The 20,167-nt window shown below is 38.6% G+C and overlaps 2 protein-coding genes across 3 annotated transcripts; one reads left to right on the top strand and one right to left on the bottom strand.

The window, feature by feature from the left end:
• Nucleotides 1-1,473: 1,473 nt before the first annotated feature.
• On the bottom strand, nucleotides 1,474-8,698 carry LOC112573506 (clusterin-associated protein 1-like). Its single transcript, XM_025253957.1, has 12 exons — nucleotides 8,554-8,698; nucleotides 7,913-8,024; nucleotides 7,467-7,551; nucleotides 7,041-7,217; nucleotides 6,684-6,779; nucleotides 6,037-6,120; nucleotides 5,218-5,351; nucleotides 4,530-4,671; nucleotides 4,082-4,187; nucleotides 3,442-3,531; nucleotides 3,147-3,211; nucleotides 1,474-2,351 (listed from the first exon to the last, which is right to left on the bottom strand). Exons 1-12 carry the CDS (start codon nucleotides 8,573-8,575, stop codon nucleotides 2,181-2,183), a joined length of 1,284 nt encoding a protein of 427 aa, XP_025109742.1. The 5' UTR covers nucleotides 8,576-8,698; the 3' UTR covers nucleotides 1,474-2,180.
• A 2,885-nt stretch (nucleotides 8,699-11,583) lies between these two features.
• On the top strand, nucleotides 11,584-19,627 carry LOC112563360. Of its 2 annotated transcripts, none has more exons than XM_025237299.1 (10): nucleotides 11,584-11,891; nucleotides 12,384-12,555; nucleotides 14,647-14,753; nucleotides 15,118-15,246; nucleotides 16,940-17,122; nucleotides 17,277-17,392; nucleotides 18,211-18,304; nucleotides 18,530-18,640; nucleotides 19,233-19,258; nucleotides 19,507-19,627. In XM_025237299.1, exons 1-10 carry the CDS (start codon nucleotides 11,843-11,845, stop codon nucleotides 19,570-19,572), a joined length of 1,053 nt encoding a protein of 350 aa, XP_025093084.1. In that variant the 5' UTR covers nucleotides 11,584-11,842; the 3' UTR covers nucleotides 19,573-19,627. The 2 variants fall into 2 exon arrangements, with proteins under 2 accessions (XP_025093084.1, XP_025093075.1); XM_025237290.1 differs by having other exon boundaries at nucleotides 11,586-11,891; nucleotides 18,530-18,691.
• Nucleotides 19,628-20,167: the final 540 nt, after the last annotated feature.

The raw sequence follows: 20,167 nt of genomic DNA, 5'->3' as shown, positions 1-20,167 counted from the left end.
AGCCTGACAGGCTTTCTTTCATCTGTGAATTTGTGCTTGCCATTGTGTGGGTATGCCTGAGCACTAGCTGAGATGTATGCAAGTGAAGTATATTTGTATTGTACACATACACCATTCTCTCTGGACAATTAAGTGAGCATTTTTTTAAAATGGAATGTAAATGCACTGTAGACTCACACTTGCACTTAAGAGGTGACCTTTTGTGTCAAGATGACACCTGACCTGCTTGCTTCACAAACCTTTCACTTCTGAGTAACTGGATGCAGCCTTTGTAGAATGCATCTAGAGGAGGCATACATCCTGCAAACTTATCACAATTACAGGTGACACAAATACTGTACAAGCCTTTCTGTGCGCAATGTATCAGGATCAAGTTTCCAAGGCCAGTAGGCTATATAGAAATTTAGAATTTGGTAAATATTCTGATTTGTAACAATATGAAACTATGCACCTTTTTTTTTTTTCAGTTTGATGGTACCCAAAAGAAAATTCTGGGTAGATGTTACAGAAGTACAGGAGAAATCTGATATTCTTATATTAGGCAAAATATCAGATGAGAACTTAAGAAAAACTGTAATTTTGGGCCCCAAGCATGTTGACACCTGCAGACAGGGTATGCAAGTTCATTTAAAGAAGCAATTGGCTTAAACATGTTTATTCACTAGTTGGGAGTTTTAACACAATCAGGAACATCTTGCAAGTGTTGTCACCATTATTGAACAATATACCCAATGAGGTCAGTAGCTTGGCTTGTTTATTGATCAGATGTTGGATGAACTGAGCAGGAATACCTTTACACAGACAAGACATTTTTTACAATTTACCAAGTGAACTGTATAATGTTGAGAATCTTTTATAGAGAAGGGGTTGGAATCATGAATTTGCCACTTCCAAATGGAGGTACAGATTATGACTCAATTCAAAGAGGAGTCAATCAAAACATTATTTTTCTATTTTTGTTGTATAGTTTAGTCCTTGTTACTCCTCAAGAAGCATAGGGCCACAACACCACCTCGCCTGCGGACCCAGTTTTGGGCAGACCCCTTCAGTTGGGCTCAAGTGGTTCTGACATAATTTTTCATTGTATAGTGGAAAGAGTTTTTTGCATAAAAGTGTATCATTTTTATGTTAAATCTCTGTTTAATGCAAATGTGCTAGCATTTAATAGATGCCCAAATTCCCCACAAAAAGTACCTTTGTTGAGAGTGTAGCGATTGATGCAACATGTTATATCTAACCAGAACATCTTTCCACCTTATAGTCATCACCAAGGAGAATATCTTTTACTTATTTTTATTACTTATTTTGTAGACCTTCATTTGATATTTTTTGAGGCTATCGTGTATTAAGCATTCTTAAAACTAATTATAAGGAAGAGTGGCAGCTTCTTCAATCACTTTCCATCATTCTCCAGCACTCGCAAGCATGCAGCCAGAAGAAGCATGGGAATTCCGTTTCATAGAACATAAATCAGGAGATGTCAGTATTTTATTTCGCAACATACAAAACTTTCATGCCACAAAATCAACGTGCAGTAAGTGCTTTTCTTTCAGGAAAAGCTATTTGGACGGCAGAATTTCCTATCACAAACACCAGATATTAAGAATACAAAATGCTGCCTGTCTTAGAAACGGAGATTATAACAAAACTATACATTAATAAACAAATCAAAAGATTTCAAGCAATGGATTTTTTTTTTTTGCCTTAATCTGTTACTTTCATGAGAGAGGACATTTAAAGTTACTGTGAAGTATATACAAAGGCAACATAAAAATGCTTACAACTGTTGTGGGCAATTTCACTAGACATTTAGGGTAAAAAAAAAAAAAGGGACAACAGATGTAAATTTATTTGTGCATTTTCAGTGTGATTTGCATCATCAAATATAATAAAGCCTTAATGTCTTTATCATAAGGCCACGGCTAATTTTTTTTTGTTTTTTTTTTTTGGGGGGGGGGGGGGGGCTAATTGCGGCAATATTAAGAACTCTATATGACCTTTTCACTTTAGTCTTACTGAACACAAATGCAACTTTTTCCATTCTTGGACATAGAAAATTTTAACCATACACTTAGAAATTACGCCTTATACCAGTGAAACAAGCAGTCATTTTGGGACAAGATTAAACTCCTTATGGTGATGTCTAAACTGGAATATTACAAGATAATAGAAGATTATAATTAAAAATCACTATCATCTGGATCTTGCTGTGGAGGCTGTACTCTCCCTCGTGGCCCTGCTGCAATAGGTCCTTCATCTGTATCATTTTCATCATCATCATCATCATCTTCATCATCATCGTCATCATCTAGATCAATTTCAGAGTCACCTGATCCCTCAGATTCACTATCCTGTTGATTTCCAGGGATACATCAAGATTAAACAAGAATCACAATTTGAACTGGACAGAAAATTTTGCATAATAGGGTAGAAAATGTTTGTCACAATTCTTCAGGTGTTAACTATCAGATTTCTGCAAATTGTTTAGCTGTTGATACTAAGGTGTTTTTGTTATCTTTAAATTCCTAAGGAAAAACCTGATTTTGTGGGCTGTTGTTGACTGACGTTTATTAAGCTTTGCAATTTACTGGGAGATGCAATTTACTGGGAGATGCTAAAAACACTTAAAAAGAAAGCAGCTGACAAGCACTGCTGATATGTGCTATGGTTTTGACTTCAGACCAGTTCACCGTGTCCAAGTCTGTTTGATATCATGCCACAGTGGCTCCCCATCTTCCATGTCAAGTGTCAGAATTGCATAAATCCAAAAGCCATGAAAGTGGTTTGAAATAACCATTTACTAACAGCATTTGATCTGTTATGGTTTGAGACTCCACCAACATTACCTTTTCTTAAAGGATGAAGTCGAAGTGGGCGTGTTTTGAAATGGTTTCGCCCATGCGAAGGAAGGTAGGAGTACCCGGTGGTGTAATTGAAGACGACTGGCCGCTAGCATTCCTTACCGCGTGTACTCCTACCTTCCCTCGTACGGGCGATACCACTCACTTCACTCAGGAGGGACGACTTCGGCCTTTAATAATTCTTTTGTGTTATATTTCATGACATCCGGCATGACCAATTCCTACAATCTAAGATTTGTATTGTGGACATCTAAGAGATAAACTGTGTTCCTCTAAACTACTTACCTCACTAAGCACTGGGTTCATCCCCCCTGTCACTCTAGCTTGGCCTCTCTCTCTGTGCCCAGCTGCTGCAATACAATAAGATTGGGCTGTACAATTTTTTTCACTGGTAATTCATCTAGTCCCAGTATGAAGCTTGCAGGCATACATTTTAAACAGAATCTGTACTTAATCTGGAAAATATATATAAATATGTATATTCTCCTTATCTCTCTTTCTCACACACGCACATGCACACATACATGTTTACATATGCCTTGTAAATAAAAAAGTATAAGGCCAGCAGAAAATGGCTGACCTTCTGGTCGCATCCTCTGACTTGCTGGGTGTTTCTTTTTCTGCATGGCATCATCATCAGAATCATTCTCATCCTCTTCTTCATCAGGGCCTGCATCATATTGTAAGATAAATGCATGTCATACATCAATGAAATCAAGAAATACACAAGTGACAAAAAACTTTATTAACATTTAGGAAAAAAATGGAAACAAAAATGAATGATCATTCACTCTGGCATAATGATGATTAGCTTTCATGACATTGTCTTTTTTTTCTGTAAGCACAATAAGCATGCAGCATGTGATATTCACCACACATATTTTGCAAATTGGCATTATTTTAAGAACCTTTATCTTCTAGTCTGTTTCTAATACAGTATCCGTTCTTTATTCTTAATAAATGTTAATTTTTTAATCATTAATGTTATTAGGGTAGTGACATTACATGACACAAGTATACATAATTACAATTTTAAGTCCCAGTTAGAAGTCAGTTTCAAAAAAAGGAGGAATTTTGAATATGATACTAAAAATGGGAGCAAAGGAAAGCCAATCATAATTGGATATTTTAGGAAATCAGTTCTCATTATAAATTCATGTTGTAATTAATACTTAAAGGGACTAAAGAAAAGGGGAGACAGCTCCATATGTTGTACACACCAAATAGTTTTTCCTCTTCTTCATCTTCATGTGGGGCAATCATCTGCTGCCTCTGCTCCTCGGTCCTGATTTTTTCTGCCATCACCTTCAGTGCCTCCTCTGTTTCCTATACAACATGGCATCACAAGTCCATTACTTTTCAAAGCTCTGGGTATAGATCAAAAACAGTTTAGAACCTGAAAGCCTTAAAATCAGTTAAATTAACCCGGTTTTCTTTCCCCAAAAACAGTTCTTTGAGAACTCTGGCTAAACTGAAACTGTGACATACAAACACACCAAAAAATAAATCACACAAAATACTAACTAAAATGGTATTTTCACATACGTTAATCTCTTTCTGAACCCAACAGCACCAGCTTTTGCAGTAATCATTCAGTGTCTGGATGTGCATTCATGGGCACGCAAATGTCGAAAAAATAAAAAATAAAATGATAAATAGTGCTCTCACCTCCAACTTGTCATGTTCCACACGGTTATGTTCATCAAGTTGCTGTTCTAGATATGCTAAGTTCCGGAATTTCATTACATAAGAATCATACAATTTTTGAAGATCTTCTTCCAGTCTTTCATACTCGTCCATATAAGCAGGCCTAGATATGAGCAACAAATACAGGAGTAAGCCAATTAAACAATACACAGTATGGTCTGAGATCTAGTGCATGCACATGTGCACAGATTCACTTCTAGTCCTATTTGGGGGTATTGTTATTTTGCTTCTGATTTAAACAACAAGTTTATTTTAAAAATAAGGCTTAACTATAAACAACTTGAGTACTAGGTTGCTAAGTTCAAAGGATTGACATCTAGCAATGTGACAGGCAATCACAATATAAAGAGAATGCACATAAAATATATTGTGTTGTCCAAGTCAACATCTGCAACATACAAAACTGTCCAAGACCTAACATACAAATATGCTTCTTCAGATTTGTTTTAAATAAAAACCTTTGGATTTGATTAAATATATTTTCTAGATATACATACATTCACTTATAAAACCCCTCTAAAAGCTAACAACTTTTAAAACTTTAAGTAGGTAAAGTAATTTAAAACTTTAACTGTACCCACTAGCAAAAGAAATAAAAGAAAACAACAATAAGTCTACAACATTTCTCTTCCCTCATATTTCCTCTTACCTCACACTTTGCAAGGTTTGCAGTCGCTTATTGTTGCGCTCCAGCTCTGATTTCCGTTTTTCTATTTTTGCCTCAAGGTTTGCTTCATCTGATGCAACATTATCCAACATGGTCAGAGTCTTCTGAATCTCTTGCTACAGGAAAAAAACCCAGTTTTATTCAAAATCCAACCTACATTACATGCTGATCATAAACTGGCATTAGTTACATTTAAAATAACATCTTTGTACATTAAGCTGTTGAACTGTGCAGGTATCAGTAACATATGATGCTTGATAACATTTGAACATGATAAGCATGTTTGTATTTGAGTGCATGCATGCGAATGTGCATACTTGTGTTTGCACATATACATGTAGATATATGTGATATAGCCTTTCAACAACATGAAATATTGCTAAGAAATGTCAATCAGTATAATGCACCCTTATTTCAAACTATATGCATTTTTAGCGCTTAAGGCAGCGGTTCTCAACCTTTTACTTGTGACGCACCCCCCTGACGAACAAAGGTACGTCGCGCACCCCCCTTAGCCACACAATGTAAGCTAATTTCACTAATACCGGTATAAGAAACTTTTTAAAAAAATGACCACCTTTGTGTCCCCCTTGTAAGCACATCGAGCCCCCCCAGGGGGGCGCGCCTCACCGTTTGAGAACCGCGGGCTTAAGGGAATTTTTTTAAAGCAGCATTGACAGAAAAAATAATAACAGAAAAGAGCATGACATCACATAAATAAAAACAAACAAGCTGTAATAGATATTTTAACGTATTTAATATTGATACACACATAAATGTACACATAATGAATGTTCTTACTTGGACTGCCTTGATTGAGGCCTGCATGCTTCCTTCTACTTCAGTCAGCTCCAGCGACCGTGCCACTGCTATTGTTCGCAATTCCTAGCAGGATGTAAAGCCATTCATTGTTTTAGCAGTGCACTTTTGGATTGCATTCTATAATATCATTGTAATTAATATAATAATTTGGGTCCCATGTCATTTCCATGAAATAAAATGGAAATGTCTAAATATATAATCAAGAAAAATTTGAGTATGAGAAAGCAGGCCATGAACTTTCACTTGCTCTTGGCACAGCTGATATTATTCTCAAAATTGGTACCATTCACTCACTCCATTAATATATTATCAAAACAATGTTGTTCTAAAAGAATGATTGCAGGCATGTTTTACAGGTAAGTAACAATACACTTGTTTGTTTTTTAAACATTTATTTCATTTTATGGTAAGTATACTAGTTCAAATACAGTGTACTATAATAGCAACAGTTTACAAAAAGTTCCTCTTCTTCCTCCACTGTTGTTCCAGAAATATATATATATCTAAAGGAAGCAGATTCAGCACATCAAACACAAAGCAATGCAGGGTTTTCAGACTAAACACACTGTAGAATCAAGAAATATTATAAACCAGTTTGGTATAAGCAGGACAAAGATATAACAAACCCTCAGATCAACTTCTTTGCCCAACATGTCATAAAGCTGTGCTCCTTTTACTGTGATCTCTGAGGCTAGTCGCCGTGCATCTTTCAGATCATTAATCTGGATAAGCACAACATTTTTATTAATAAAAGAAAATAATATAATAAAAGACATTTGAAAAATTTTGTGTCTATACAATCACCATGCATGTCTCAGAATATAAAAGTAAAAATATTCCATAAGACCCTACTCATCATAATTCAATAATGCAGTCAAATCTCAGTTACTCCGGCCACTGGTGGGCAGTTAAAGTAAGACGTTAATTTGAGGTCTACTAATGCAGAGATTAATCTATCTGATAATTAAATAAAGTAAGTTTACCTTTGACGAAATGTCAAAGGAGATTTCTGAGGAGCTGTCGGAAGTTTCCAGTTCTCCAGCAACATCTGGTTTGGTGGCACCATACAACACAGAGGTAACTTTTAACATTTCTTTGACAGAATAGCCATCTGCGCTATAGAGACGTTTGGTGTTCATTTTGATATGAGCTTTGGTAGCCTGTTGAGAGAAAGTTGTTTATCTTTTCAAAAGTACAAAATACCATAAAAATGCTGATCAGCAAGAAGAAAGGTTTTATAAATGACATGGTACAGCAAAGTATTTCATTACAGTACTATCAAAATATCAACAACTCTCCATAAGTGGTCTCACCAATTAATGAAATAATATTTAATGACACTTATACATTTATTACCAACTTTATCTCTTCTTCTAATAGCAGTCTGTCATAAAATAAAACAAACTCACCATGAACTCAGCCACAGATTTGATAAAGATGACTCGGTCTTGCTCTGTATCAATGTCTGGATGCATCTCTGCAGTAGGCTCATACCTGAACAGAATAATTTGAATTTTTTAAATTTAAAAACATCAAAAAACTGCACAATCATTTTCTTAAATCTGTAGCTTTTGCAGCATATCACAAAGCACTATGGGAAAAGTCAACAAAGAATTTTAATAAAACAATTGCTAAGGTCACTAGAAGAAGGTGGCAGTCAGCTTTTCTTAAACAGATGTTAGCACATAATAAATTTTCAGTTTTGCTTTTCAGGCAATTAATGTTTCTCCAAGAGAATATATTTTTTTGTCATATTGTATGACCCTGAAATCACAAATTAAAATTTTCCTATCATGCAAGATGATTTTCCATTATAACTTAAAAATTAGATAATTTTGAGTTTAATGGTAATTACCTTTTCACAAGCCACCTGAGAATTTCTGCAACCAGTGGAAAGTTGGGAGTTCGAAAATTTTCCATAGAAATAAGTCGAGGGTATCCTAGAGCCCTCATCATCTCTGTAAAATCTAGAAAGACAGTGAAAGGGTCAAAAAAATTTGAAATTCTGGCACTTGGTATACGGCCTATAGTGAGCAGGAGAGTTTTTGTATGATGCTTTTCATGAGCGGATGGCTGTGTATGGCAATGACAGGGTATTAGCTGTATGGATTTAGCTAAATAAGGATTTTTTGATGATGATGATGATGATGACAACACTAGGCGGTTTGTGGTCCAAGTTAAAACTTGGCAGGGACATCTTTACATCATACACGGCGAGTTATGTTCCTGTTGCAGCATGTTGAATGCCTTTCGCCGCACGCGTTAGCAATGAAAGAATTTTTACCACAATTAAAGTGCTATAACAATCGAACTATGTGGTAATTTTACAAGTCACAATCTCTATATTTTATATATAGTATTTATGCTATTAAAGGGATCCAGCTTTGATCCTTTCGATTTATCTGGGATTAAGTCACTCCATGATGACGATTAGTGCTGATAAAGTATGACACAATGCACGATTCGTGCATCCAGTCTCTGTTACAGACTTCTTACTTCTGAGATCTCTGAAGCTCATTTTGTTGTGTGAACCACGCCTCTCCTTCGATGGAAACAAAAACCATGAACAGCGTTAGCGTCTTCGCATGTTTCGACTTCAGCTATTTTGACATGCGCACTGTGCATATCCGGAAAGCGCCATCTGTAAACAATCACCATGGAAAATGACGCCTTGTAAACAAGCGGGTTGCGAAGGAAAAGTGGAATGGAATATGGCATGATGAATTTACGTGGGTTATTTTGTAAAATACAGATCAAGCTATTTGTGATTTTTGTCCACTTTATACAAACAATACAAGAACAGGCGTAAATTGTAAACGTTCAAAAATGAACCTCTAGTACGTTTTTCACTCCTCTAGCTATATATAGCTGTGTGTCGGCTTGCACACGTGTATGTGTGTGTGTTAAACATGAAACATGTGTTCACATATAGTGAGCATCGACGTCACAACGATTTGAAATGTCACCCCACCTGAACGGATCAGAGGCGTATGTGATCTGCTCAAGCACGAACTATATATCGTCTATTTTCTATAGTTTCATCACTATTGTCCACCTGTGATCAGGATATGTCGGGGGTAGGAGGAAATTACCCTCTCAGTCAGTGTTTTGAGGTTTTTCTGGGTCAGTTACATAGATAAATGCAGTTCACACAGTTCGAAACATGATATATTAACCATCCAAAGAAAATAAGTGATATAAATATCTCAAACATGTATATCTTGGCTACATAACAAAAGCTTAAAGGTGATGTTACGGATGGCGAGGTTGGAAGAGAAGTGGATCTTTGCTCTCTGTTGCTCTTGGTGTTGTGCAGAATTTAAGGGGGAGAGTGTTATCATAAACATGTTTGCCCATTGATATTTGCATCTGTCGATAAACACAGCTGTCGTCCGCGGTAAGTGGCTCAACAGACACTGTCTCAACACAAACTTAATCTCACGTTCTCAGAACCCATAAAGCCAGACAGAGTTTTCAACACACTGCCTGGAACTTTTACGCTTCCCAGATTCGAGATAGCTGTAACCTTGGATTAATCGTATACTCAGCAAAATCTACTAATGATCGAACTTTTCTTTATGGTGCCGTAACAATTAACAAAATATGTGCACATACTTTTAGAGATTGTGCTCAATTCTGAATTACTAGTTATTACTGATAGTCCGGCTGTGAAAGCCCAACGAGAAAGGCTTATACAGTCAGCAGGTTATATGTGATGAGGAGTGTAATAATGTGTTGCACATACACCTGTCGTTGACTTGGTCGATAGATTGCAGCCAGTTACCCGAAAGGGGAAGAGGGGATCAAAGGGGCGAGTGAAACAAATCAGGCACCTTCTCGACACAAAAGGTCACCTCTAAATGAAATGTGAGCATAGGCCTACTGAAGTTTGCATTTAAGTATCTTTTATCTGATCATCCAGAGAAAGAGAGAGAGAACCTGCTTACACACACACATGCGTACGCACAATTGTTTTTTTTTTTTTTTTTTTACTCACCTCTATGGGTACACACACAACACAGACATACAGTCTGACGATCACAAATTTGCTCACCATATACATGAGAGGGGAAGTATGGCATAATTTTACACTGATGTAGGAAAAAAAAGTGTACTGAGATTCAGGGTCGTATATAAAGGTTTGTTACAGTGAACAGAAAGCAACATCTGCCATTTAGCCACAAACGAGGGCCATACATATCTCACAAATATTGAAAAACTGCGAAAGATCAGTGGACTTGGACACAAAGAGCGGTGTCTCACTTACATCACTGCGTGCGCACCTGAAACAGGTGTGACTTGTAACACATACTCTCTCTCTCTCTCTCTCTCTCTCTCTGTGACATATATATGTAACTGTATCTCCATCACACACATATTTTACACACACACACACTCTCTCTCTCTCTTTCTCTTCTACGCACTCACGCATAATTTCCTACCTAATGGAGGTAGTGAGAAAACACATTCAAGCACAGCTAAGTCACCAGGTGACAAGACATCCTATAGTTTTAAGCTGATTAGTAGCATTTCTTTCAAGACAATCGATTTTGTGGACGTGTAAATGGGGTCAGACCTCTTTTGTATGACCATAACCATTAAAGTTCTTGTTAACTTTTTGTATTACAATATATTCCGTTAATCTCCAACAATGTATCCTCAATAAAACAACCCGATAAAGTATGTAGAATACCGAGATATCAGGACAATGTGTGTGTGTGTGGTGGGGGGGGGGGGTGTTGAGTGTGTGGGAGGGATCGAAGTAGGAGCATCTGGAGAGAGGACTTTGAGCTCATTAATGTCATCGTTAATTAACTCAATGTAAAACACATGTGTTCCGTTTAACCGTGCTGGGCACGTGGAATAATGCACTTAGTAACGAGCTGAATAGTGTTCGATTTCGTCAAATTCGACCATAACATATCATGGCTCTCCCAAGATTCTAGGGAGAGATATGTCGGTTTCTAACAGGATTGACTTACAGTCAGACAAGAATATGCAATGCTTCATTCGATATGAAAGGTCAATCCTCAACGCTTAGGTACTGCTCCATAGCCTAAATAATTGTGCGTTAGTTGTAGTTTGTTTCTTCCAGAACACATTTTTTTTTCAGTGAACGGTAGTCTTTTGGTTTAAAGCTTATATTAAAGGTGAGTGGGCCTGGTGTATCCAGACCACCTGTTGTCTTCTCCAGTCACCCAATAGTCAAACCACGAACTCGTATTACTGGACTGCTGGCAGACGATTTTTTTTCAGTTAACTACTAACCTACTAAAACGAGGCATGCTACTACAAAGCTTCCGGTTTAGTCACATTCTTTGTTTAGGCTCGTCGAGACAGTGGAGAACTTGGCAAGAGGCTAAGCGTTGGTCTCGGCAGACAGACAGCAATCCACCTATACACGTCCATGGTCCAACATCTTTTCAACTTTCATCCCTCCCAGTGTTTTGGGTCCTTTGCCCACCTGTCAGCCTCTCTTTATTGCCATTCTCACAAGATTCAGTAGACACCAAAGGGCATTTCATATCGACCATGCAACAGGTCGAGCAACCACTGGCGAGACATCAGGCTACAAGTCCGCCGTCCTGCTGTCAGTCCTTTCCTTTGCAAGACATCTAACAACGATTTTCGGAGAGAACCATACTTGAATATTTTTATTTTAATTTCTAGTTCTCGAGAACTGACGTTAACGGAGAGGTTGAAGTACTGCGCATGACTGTCAGTTGATATTTGACATTAAACAAGGGACTTCACATCGTCAACAAAATCGAAAAGAATATTCTAGATGGCGCTGTTTTTAATGGTTCTTCTGGCATGGTTTTTGGGCGATTCAGGTGAGTCAGAATATCGTCTTTTATGTTTGGTTACCAGAGTAACCATGAGAAGAAGTTTCGTTCATCTCATCCGACTTATTACTTTAAGTTTTCTGCCCTCCTCAAGTCGTTATCAAACCCCCGCAATGTCCTTTTTAAAACAAAATTGTAAAGAATGACTGAAATTGTAGATCAAGTAACTCCAAGAATACTCAACAATTACCACAAATTAGTTTTTTCCGGCAGCATCCTAATATTACGCATTTCTGCGCAGGGAAATTTTTATGGCGCTGGGTCTCATATGTCTTAAATATTTTCCAACATCTTGTTCTTTTAGTTATCACTGACATATCTGACTGATAATTTATCGTTTTTCACTCTTTCACTCTTCGTCTTCGTCGTCGCCGTCGTCGCCAACTCCATCATAATAATAAACAGAGTGATGCATCGTTAAATTTTTTTCAAAATAGTCTTCTGATCGGCATCGGACTGTTAACATGCGTGGTGTTGCAGCTGTGGGTTCGTTGACTGTGTGCAAATTTCCCCCTTCACTGCTCGGCCAGTGGAGAGGCACTGGCTGGAGAGACCTGGACATCGACGCCTCCACCATTGGGCCCATCACCGTGGAAGGAAAACCTTACACCTTCTCTTGCTATTCCATGCAAGACAACTTCTACATCATTAAGTGAGTCTCCTTCGGTGTCATCTCTCCCGAATGTGCTTCCGACTTTACTACATGCGCATGAGTCTCTATCTTAAACATGGCTGGTATGAAGAAAGCTCTACAAAGACATGTCTTGTTTTTCCACCTTGTACTCTGGACATGATTGTCATCGATGAACGGAGCGGCTAATGACTTCAGCCACTACTTACTAATTAATTTAACGCAAACTAATTAATTTTTGAAATGTAACTTTTCCCCAAGTGAAATCTTAAGTGTTTGACATAAGTTACAAGCGACGGCACAAGGTCCAAGCTTGTTGGTCTCTGCTAGCGACGATTTTTTAATATAAATGAATGTGCAGTAGGTATCATACTACTTGAGATAATTTATTGATGATGCCATATTCAAGACAGGAATCACGGAGCTACATTACTGATAAAAATATTGTTAGAAGATGAAAGATAAACTTATTTATTCACAAGAAGGTGCGCCATATCCTAACGACCAATTTTTTTTATCCGTTAAAACTGACGCATCTCTGCCTGGTGTATTTTTTCAGCTGATAGCCATACAAAACATCACAGTCTTATTCAAATGGCATAGGTCAAGCTAAATTTTTATCATTTTGGTTTACCATAGTGTACTCCATCGGTTGTTTTCAGATAATATACTGATTCATGTCCAGATAAAAGTAAGCTGATGGTGAGTCGTTATACATCAAATAAGAAATAATCTGTACTACACTGTTTGCTTTTTATTATCTACTGTGCGGTGCAAAGGAACGAATCATAGTGACTGACTTCGCAGATGATCTGTCTTCCTAAAACTATGTTACTTGATTTTGTTTCACCTTGTGAGCTCAGACCGTAAATAATATGTAATAAATAATAAATAAATAATAAAAATAATACACAACTGAACTAATTCAGTCATAGCAGTATTTTGATGAAAGAACGTGCGTCATACAGGTAACATTTCGTGAGGCAAAACCTATTATAACCCAATGTCATTTCACGATTAGGCGTTTCCAATCAAAATTATTCAGTTATACAGAGGATCCATAACTTATAATTTTTGCTGTGTATAAATAAAGTTTTTTTTGTATATGTTTCGAAAAAAGCATGTGTTGCAATTAGTTTTGCATCAAACCCTCTGCTTGATCGGACTGTTTACATTCCTGTACATGCTTGAGGGCTACTACGATAAAAGCCTCACCTGTTCCGTGATGACAGCCTTGAGAGAGACACGATTGTCAGATAAAAGTGCGATGACCTGTAGATTGTAGCAAACTCGGCCAAGGAAAGATACACAAACACACGAGCAGTGTGTGTGTGTTTTTGGGTCTGAATTGTATTTTTTAAAAGTGACCCATAATCGTATACAGCACATCAATTTAAACAATAACGGTTGATAACAATTTTGTTTATTTTTTATTTTTATGCTTTGACCCGTTTTAGAACGGTCTTAATTTTTAAAGAATTGCATCATTTAATCAACAACTCGATGAAAACGACGATTACCTACATTATCATATGAATAATAATATTAATATTAGTAACACCGCTGGTACTGGTTTATTCTAGTGCTGTTATTGTTGTTGTATGTACTGTTATATCGCAGTGACCTCCAGAGAGAGAGAGCTGATTATGTGAACGAAGGTCGTACGGAGTAAAACATAATTCGGTCATTCGCCCAACAAACAAAACAGCAAGATTACAAGTTCGACAGATCACAACGGTCTTGTTTACTGTCAGACGATCTGTAAACATTTGAGAAAAAAAATCGTTTATATAAGATATACCCTTATTTGTGGTTATGCACTGCTTGACTTTGAACACTTGAACGGAAAACGCGCTCGTAGGTATAAACAGTTAGAACAGGCGAGGGAAACGAGAGATAAGATATTTCGCACTTTTACAGTCTTGTATGCACTTTTTACTCGATGAAAAAAAAAAAAAAAAAAGTAAAGAAGTCATCCAAAGATGCCCTACCTCTCTCTCCTTCTCTGTCTCTCTTTCTGCTGTACACCTAGTAATTTTGTAAATGTCTGTGGCAGGCCATCAGATTTGTTCTAATTTGGCAAGAAATTCAATCATTACATTTGTGTGACAGATCGCCAGACGTGTCCTTTGGTGGCAAGCAATTAAATCATTACACTTGCATGAGGTTATTAAAATCCCCCAGCAGCGACGACGTGTACTACTACTACATAGAAACAGGTGAGTACTGATGCGAATTAATAATGAAGACAGGGTTTATCCTGTGGTGTCAACCCCACTAGTGATGCACCGATGCCAGTAGTAGTTAGTTCATCTAGGTGTGCGGGTTTGCGTGTCTGTGTTAACGGGGGAGTAGGTACCGATAGTCGTGCTTCATCCTACCCATGAATATGTCTGCTGGATGGAGTTTTCGTTTCTGGTTAGTATTAATTGAACTGTTTTGGGGAAGTACTTGATGCTGTGCGTGTGTGAGAAATATTAAAGTCATAGTATATTAAATATATCGTTCTTGTCTTGCTTCTATGTAACTAGTGTCCCATTGCTCTCCTCTCCCCTACTGAGCGCACGTGCCTGCCTGTTGCAGAGCCCAACTACGATCGTGGAAACGCATCGGTCGTCACGATCGAAACGGGGCAGATAAACATTGCTAAGACTGTCTGCAACAAAGCCAACAAGACTCTTCCGAGCGACTACGATATTCTTTTCAGAAAAGGTTTGTTTAGGGCTCTTCCCCATTTCACCCGACATACTTGCCAAGAGTTGTGCGAGAAAGTCAACGACACACAGCCTCCATCAGAAGAGTGCAGTACCTATGACCTTATCACAGACCGATTGTCACTGGAATCGAGAATTGCTAATTAAGAGAATTTTTTTTATTATTATACTGATAAAAATGAAATATCTTGGGCGTTTCTACTTTGAATATTTACAGTCTTGTAACTTCGTACACAGCTTTTTACGCGACTGTAGAAGTGTTCATCTGTGCTCCTGCCTGGTCTGAAGCCAACCTGTTCTTCTGTCCGCCTTTAGAATTGAGGTTATTTAGGACATTTCAACCTGGTTTCACATAAGTTGTAGATATTAAGGCTGAAATTTCAGCAAAATGGCTTCAAACATAACTAGGAACAGGTTCTGCAGAAGTTTACCAATCGCGAGCTATGTACTGCATCCTTTACATGTACGATAAATTTAAACTCATGTTTTCCCGTTACAAAGAAAAAAAAAATCCTAAAATTTACAACCGTAAAACGATACTTACAATCAGTTTACTTACAGAAAGAGCACGAATGCAGTTTATCGATTTTGAATAAAAGCTCGTCTGCCAGGTGGATATGTTTATGGCGAGCTACTAGGATAATGCATGTCAGAGAACACAACAGCTGCGAGTTTGTAAATGTAGAGAGCAACAGCAGCAATTAAAAAAAACAACCCAATTACTTACTATTCCCAGCTGTGTTTCTGTGCAGCGTGGCACTAATGACCTCATCGATGGGGCGCCCAGTAGTGTAGTGGTTAAATCACTCGCTTGTCACTACTGGTGAGAAACTCGAGGTTCGGATCTCTTCTTGAGACACTCTCCTGTTTCATCCCCGCTCCCTCTCCCCCATAGTGCGAAATCACCTCAAGGTTGAAGCACTTTCCTACTAAATAAATGAACCTAACAGCCGACCTCATGGTCCAAGTCATTTTTTTAAGCAACCACCATAATCCTTCATTGTATTTATATAGATTTGAACGCAGAACTTGGATGGGCAATTAAAGGTTTGTCCCTTTTGTGTCAGTGCATCTGTGGCAGTGTCTTTGCTAGACTAGCGAGCCATATAATTTTACCATCAGAGGGAAGATATTTGCTAAAGGGAGGAAGTATGCCACCCATCCCCCCACTCCAGGACCACGTTACGGGGCCAGGTGCGAGGCAAAATATTGCATGCAGTGGCGGGATCCCATAATCACCGTGTTTAAGAGTATACACGACAGAGATAGGCGACGAGGTAGTAATGAGACAGGTTGTCCATGACAACACCGAGATCTTAGTATCACTTTTTCTATGAAGAAGTCCCGAAGAGAGTTTGCCTTACTCCATTAGTGAGGGAGGGAGGTATATTCTCGGCATCTCTGAGAATCTTGAAGGACTCGACCTTCCTTTGTACTGAAGCTCACAGGACAATCCTGGTTGTGACTGTGTCGACAAAAATACTTCGCAAAAATACTGGCACCAGATCCTCTTTAAAATTCACTGACAATTTTGAAATGAACAATAAAGGTTTTTAGCAATACCACCACAATAATAAAACATCTGAATAATAATACGGTATATTGATAAATAATTAATTAATATGACATGGAAAAGGAGCTGATAGACAAGTCTTCTAGGCCTGCATTGATCACGCGTTGTCTATCACTAGGGGCAGAGAACAATATTTCGGCTTTCAGTTGTCCCCAACAGCTGCAAGCCCGTTTCCAGGGCAACTTCAGCAACCTGAGCAGCCAGAGAAGTTGTCCGAATGGCTTCACGCTGGATGGCTGCAGCAACAGCAGCATCTTGTCTTTCAACTATACCGACTGCGGGAGAGGCAACTCATACTCTGGTTAGTATTAGTTATCTGTCGTGATGATGCCGTCTTTCGAGGACGATAGGACACATGACTGGACACATGGGCGTATTGGTATCAGTACCGATGATGCTATTCAGATACACCCTTACAGATACCCATAAATACAGAACATTCATATGTATTACAGGGTCGGTCGATTACCTGTGTATCTTCACTCTCTACGAGGGCGGCTTCAACTACACGACTGTCTATCAACCTGCTGCTGGCAATGAAACAAACCCATACATTCCTTTCTCCTGCATGGTGAGCGTTGAATTGAAATTTTAGGCTTTTGGATTTGTTTCGCCTAGCAAATCTCCTAAAACATAGCTAGCTAAGCTGCAAGTGCAGTGAGTATGTAGATCTTCTTGTAGTCCCCAATCGCCTTCAGTGGAGCATAGGGCCGCAACATCACCCCGGCATCGGACCCGGTTCTGGGCGTCCCTTTCCAGCTGGGACCATGGTAGATAGTGCCCTTCCAAATTGTCTGACCTCACTTGGGTAGTGGTTGGCGATAATGTCAGCAAGACAGGGTAGGTTATCGACAGATAAAGCGGTCAGATAAGTCCTTTATAACATATGAAAAACTGGATGTTGCCAGTGACACAGAGAATGGATGGAGAAATTGGTAATTGATAAAGTAGGCGAAAATAATGGTAACAAGATTTTTTTTTTTAAATTTGGATTTTGACTTTTAATACAGAGAGGCCAGTCATGCAAATGAATATTTTTTTATGGGAAAAAGTTTACGCGATGTCAGAGATATTCAACAAAGGGTAATGGAATCACAAGCAGAGCCGGCGTTACAGGGATGCGGGGCTTGGGCAAATAGGATCGCGGGGCCTTTGAAAGCAGACACAACATACATAGCAGAGCAATAAAAATAAATACTGTCTCATCCCGACGGTGCACTTGTTAGCGCGGGGCCCCCATCAGGTGCGGGGCCTTGGGCGGTCGCACCACTCACCTTCTTAGCGCCGGCTCTGATCACAAGACTGCCTACATCGCCCTGTAGAGGCAAAGAGTGGGTACATGGAAGCTTGGTGCCAATATGTGTTGTAAGATATGTGTTTGTATTGCAGAATCAGACGGAGGCCGAAGGGCGGCTGAGCGTGAGAGTAAGCGCCGACAAATGTGGAGGTTCAACTCACCAGGACCTGATTCTCGTGAACAAAGGTGCCTGGTGTTATTCTTAATGAAACATAACCACAGGAAATCATCTCATAATGTATGTCAAAAGCAATGTACTTCCTGTAGCTGTTTACATACATTTAGTTCATAGTGACACCTTTTCTCCCTCGTTCATGAGAGAGGCTCACAAACGACCAGTCTGAAGAACAGACAGACAGGCCAGGTGACTGACTAAAGTATAGCAACAGATTTAGTCTACATCTGTTTCAGAAATCTGCTCTGAGATATTGACCCCGCAGGCACCGACAACGGAGAACATGACCACAGAAAGACTTGGGAACCCCACCTTGATCCCGCAAATCACCGGTGCTGGAGGAGATGGTGAGGGGGTAGATAATAACTCAGGAGATGATGATGATGATGACGAACAAGGTATATGTGTAGCATGAACTTTACCCTTTTTAACCTACTCTCTCCATCCTCGAAGGGGCTTTTTACCTTATCCTTGAACTCAACTGTTATTTTTTCCTTTCCTTTTCCTTGTAGTGTCCCCTGTGAGAGCAGGTGTTTTGCTTTCCTTTATTTTCATTGACCTATCTCGGCAGAAGTTTGCAATTTTGACACTGCCACCTTTTTGAATCCTGTTTTCTGTACACGCCCTTGTAATCCCCTTACCTCACTGAGTTCATTAACACGAGTCCGAAAATCTGGTTCCGTTCTCTCTTTAAGTGTACAAAACATTATTGTCTACAGTCGTTGATTTACAATTGTATCATCGTTCTTGTATCTTCTCCAAAGTGAAATATTCACGACATATCTCATTTGAGTATTTTTATGGCTTAAGAAAAATTGAGTTCAAGTCATTTATTCCTTTTTTTAGTGAAGTGTATGAGTTAGTAGCCTTGTCTACTAAGAATATTTCGAGGAGACTTTGATATGAGATCGAATTACGACCATTTGCTTTCTTTTGCAGAATCAAGCGGAAGCTCGATTTGTGGGGTGAGTAAATCTCATGACTCGCATTTATGTATCGAGTTGTTAGCACTGTACTTTCTAACGACTCAAAGCCTACAGAGGTGAATAGTTTCTACTTTCTGAAGACTCTAAATTTTTTTTCTAAAAGTGCGATTCTTCTCTTTCGTGTAACGAATTGTCAGTTACGTATTGTCTAATGTCCAGCATTGTCTCTCTCTTCAGTGTCTCTTATTGCTGGTCCTTTATCATCTAACCGTAAATTCCCTTCGCAGATGAACACTGCCATCTTGAGTTTGATTTTACCCACTGTCGTCTGCATCATGAAGACCATCGCTTGATTTCTGCTCGGCAGAAAAGGATCCGTACTCCATCAAATGGTTCTTCAGGAAAGAAGAAGAAAAAAACTTCGAAAGAAGTGCTAATGACACAGCATCTTCCTGGCACTAAACATTTTATCTCATATTGTGTGTCAACTTATCTAATATAATCGTGGGTTGCTGTTAGCTTAATTTTTAAAAAGAAGACTACTTGGGCACATGTCACACCTCTCTGCCACGGGACACTTGTAACATAATTCACGTGCACTTGTAACTCTGTAAGTGACAGTTGTGATTGTTTTCACAGAATTGAAATCTGTATGTGGGAACATTTCTCAAAGCGGTTCAGACGTGTGGGGTACTTGACGTCCTTGTATTTCAGGACTGAATCTGGTTTTATCCTCTTTAAAAACCAGTTTTGAAGTCGACGTACATAGAAATATACCTTTTCTTTTCCATGATTTTTGTTGAGTTCAGTCTCGGATCTTTTCCTTCTGCATTCCCGAAAACCGTTACGCCCAGATGACAAACGTTTTAAAAATAAAGATAAGGCTCTGAGGATTCAACAAGTTAACCAATGTGACACCTTCTGTGAGGCGAATCCCAGATGTCACTC

The sequence above is a fragment of the Pomacea canaliculata genome, linkage group LG1, assembly GCF_003073045.1.
Source record: "Pomacea canaliculata isolate SZHN2017 linkage group LG1, ASM307304v1, whole genome shotgun sequence".
Classification (NCBI taxonomy): Eukaryota; Metazoa; Mollusca; class Gastropoda; order Architaenioglossa; family Ampullariidae; genus Pomacea; species Pomacea canaliculata.
The sequence above is the reverse complement of the archived record's forward strand: the minus strand, read 5'-3'. Positions and strand labels throughout refer to the sequence as shown.

Coding starts and splice junctions, on each gene's coding strand:
- LOC112563360 (XM_025237290.1), top strand. CDS start 11,843: ATGGCGCTGTTTTTAATGGTTCTTCTGGCATGGTTTTTGGGCGATTCA. Junction 12,556..14,646: donor GACAACTTCTACATCATTAA/GTGAGTCTCCTT, acceptor TTTGTGTGACAG/ATCGCCAGACGTGTCCTTTG. Junction 17,123..17,276: donor GAGAGGCAACTCATACTCTG/GTTAGTATTAGT, acceptor TATGTATTACAG/GGTCGGTCGATTACCTGTGT.
- LOC112573506 (XM_025253957.1), bottom strand. CDS start 8,575: ATGAGCTTCAGAGATCTCAGAA. Junction 5,352..6,036: donor CCTCAATCAAGGCAGTCCAA/GTAAGAACATTC, acceptor TTTTTCCTGTAG/CAAGAGATTCAGAAGACTCT. Junction 2,352..3,146: donor TGAACCCAGTGCTTAGTGAG/GTAAGTAGTTTA, acceptor GGAAATCAACAG/GATAGTGAATCTGAGGGATC.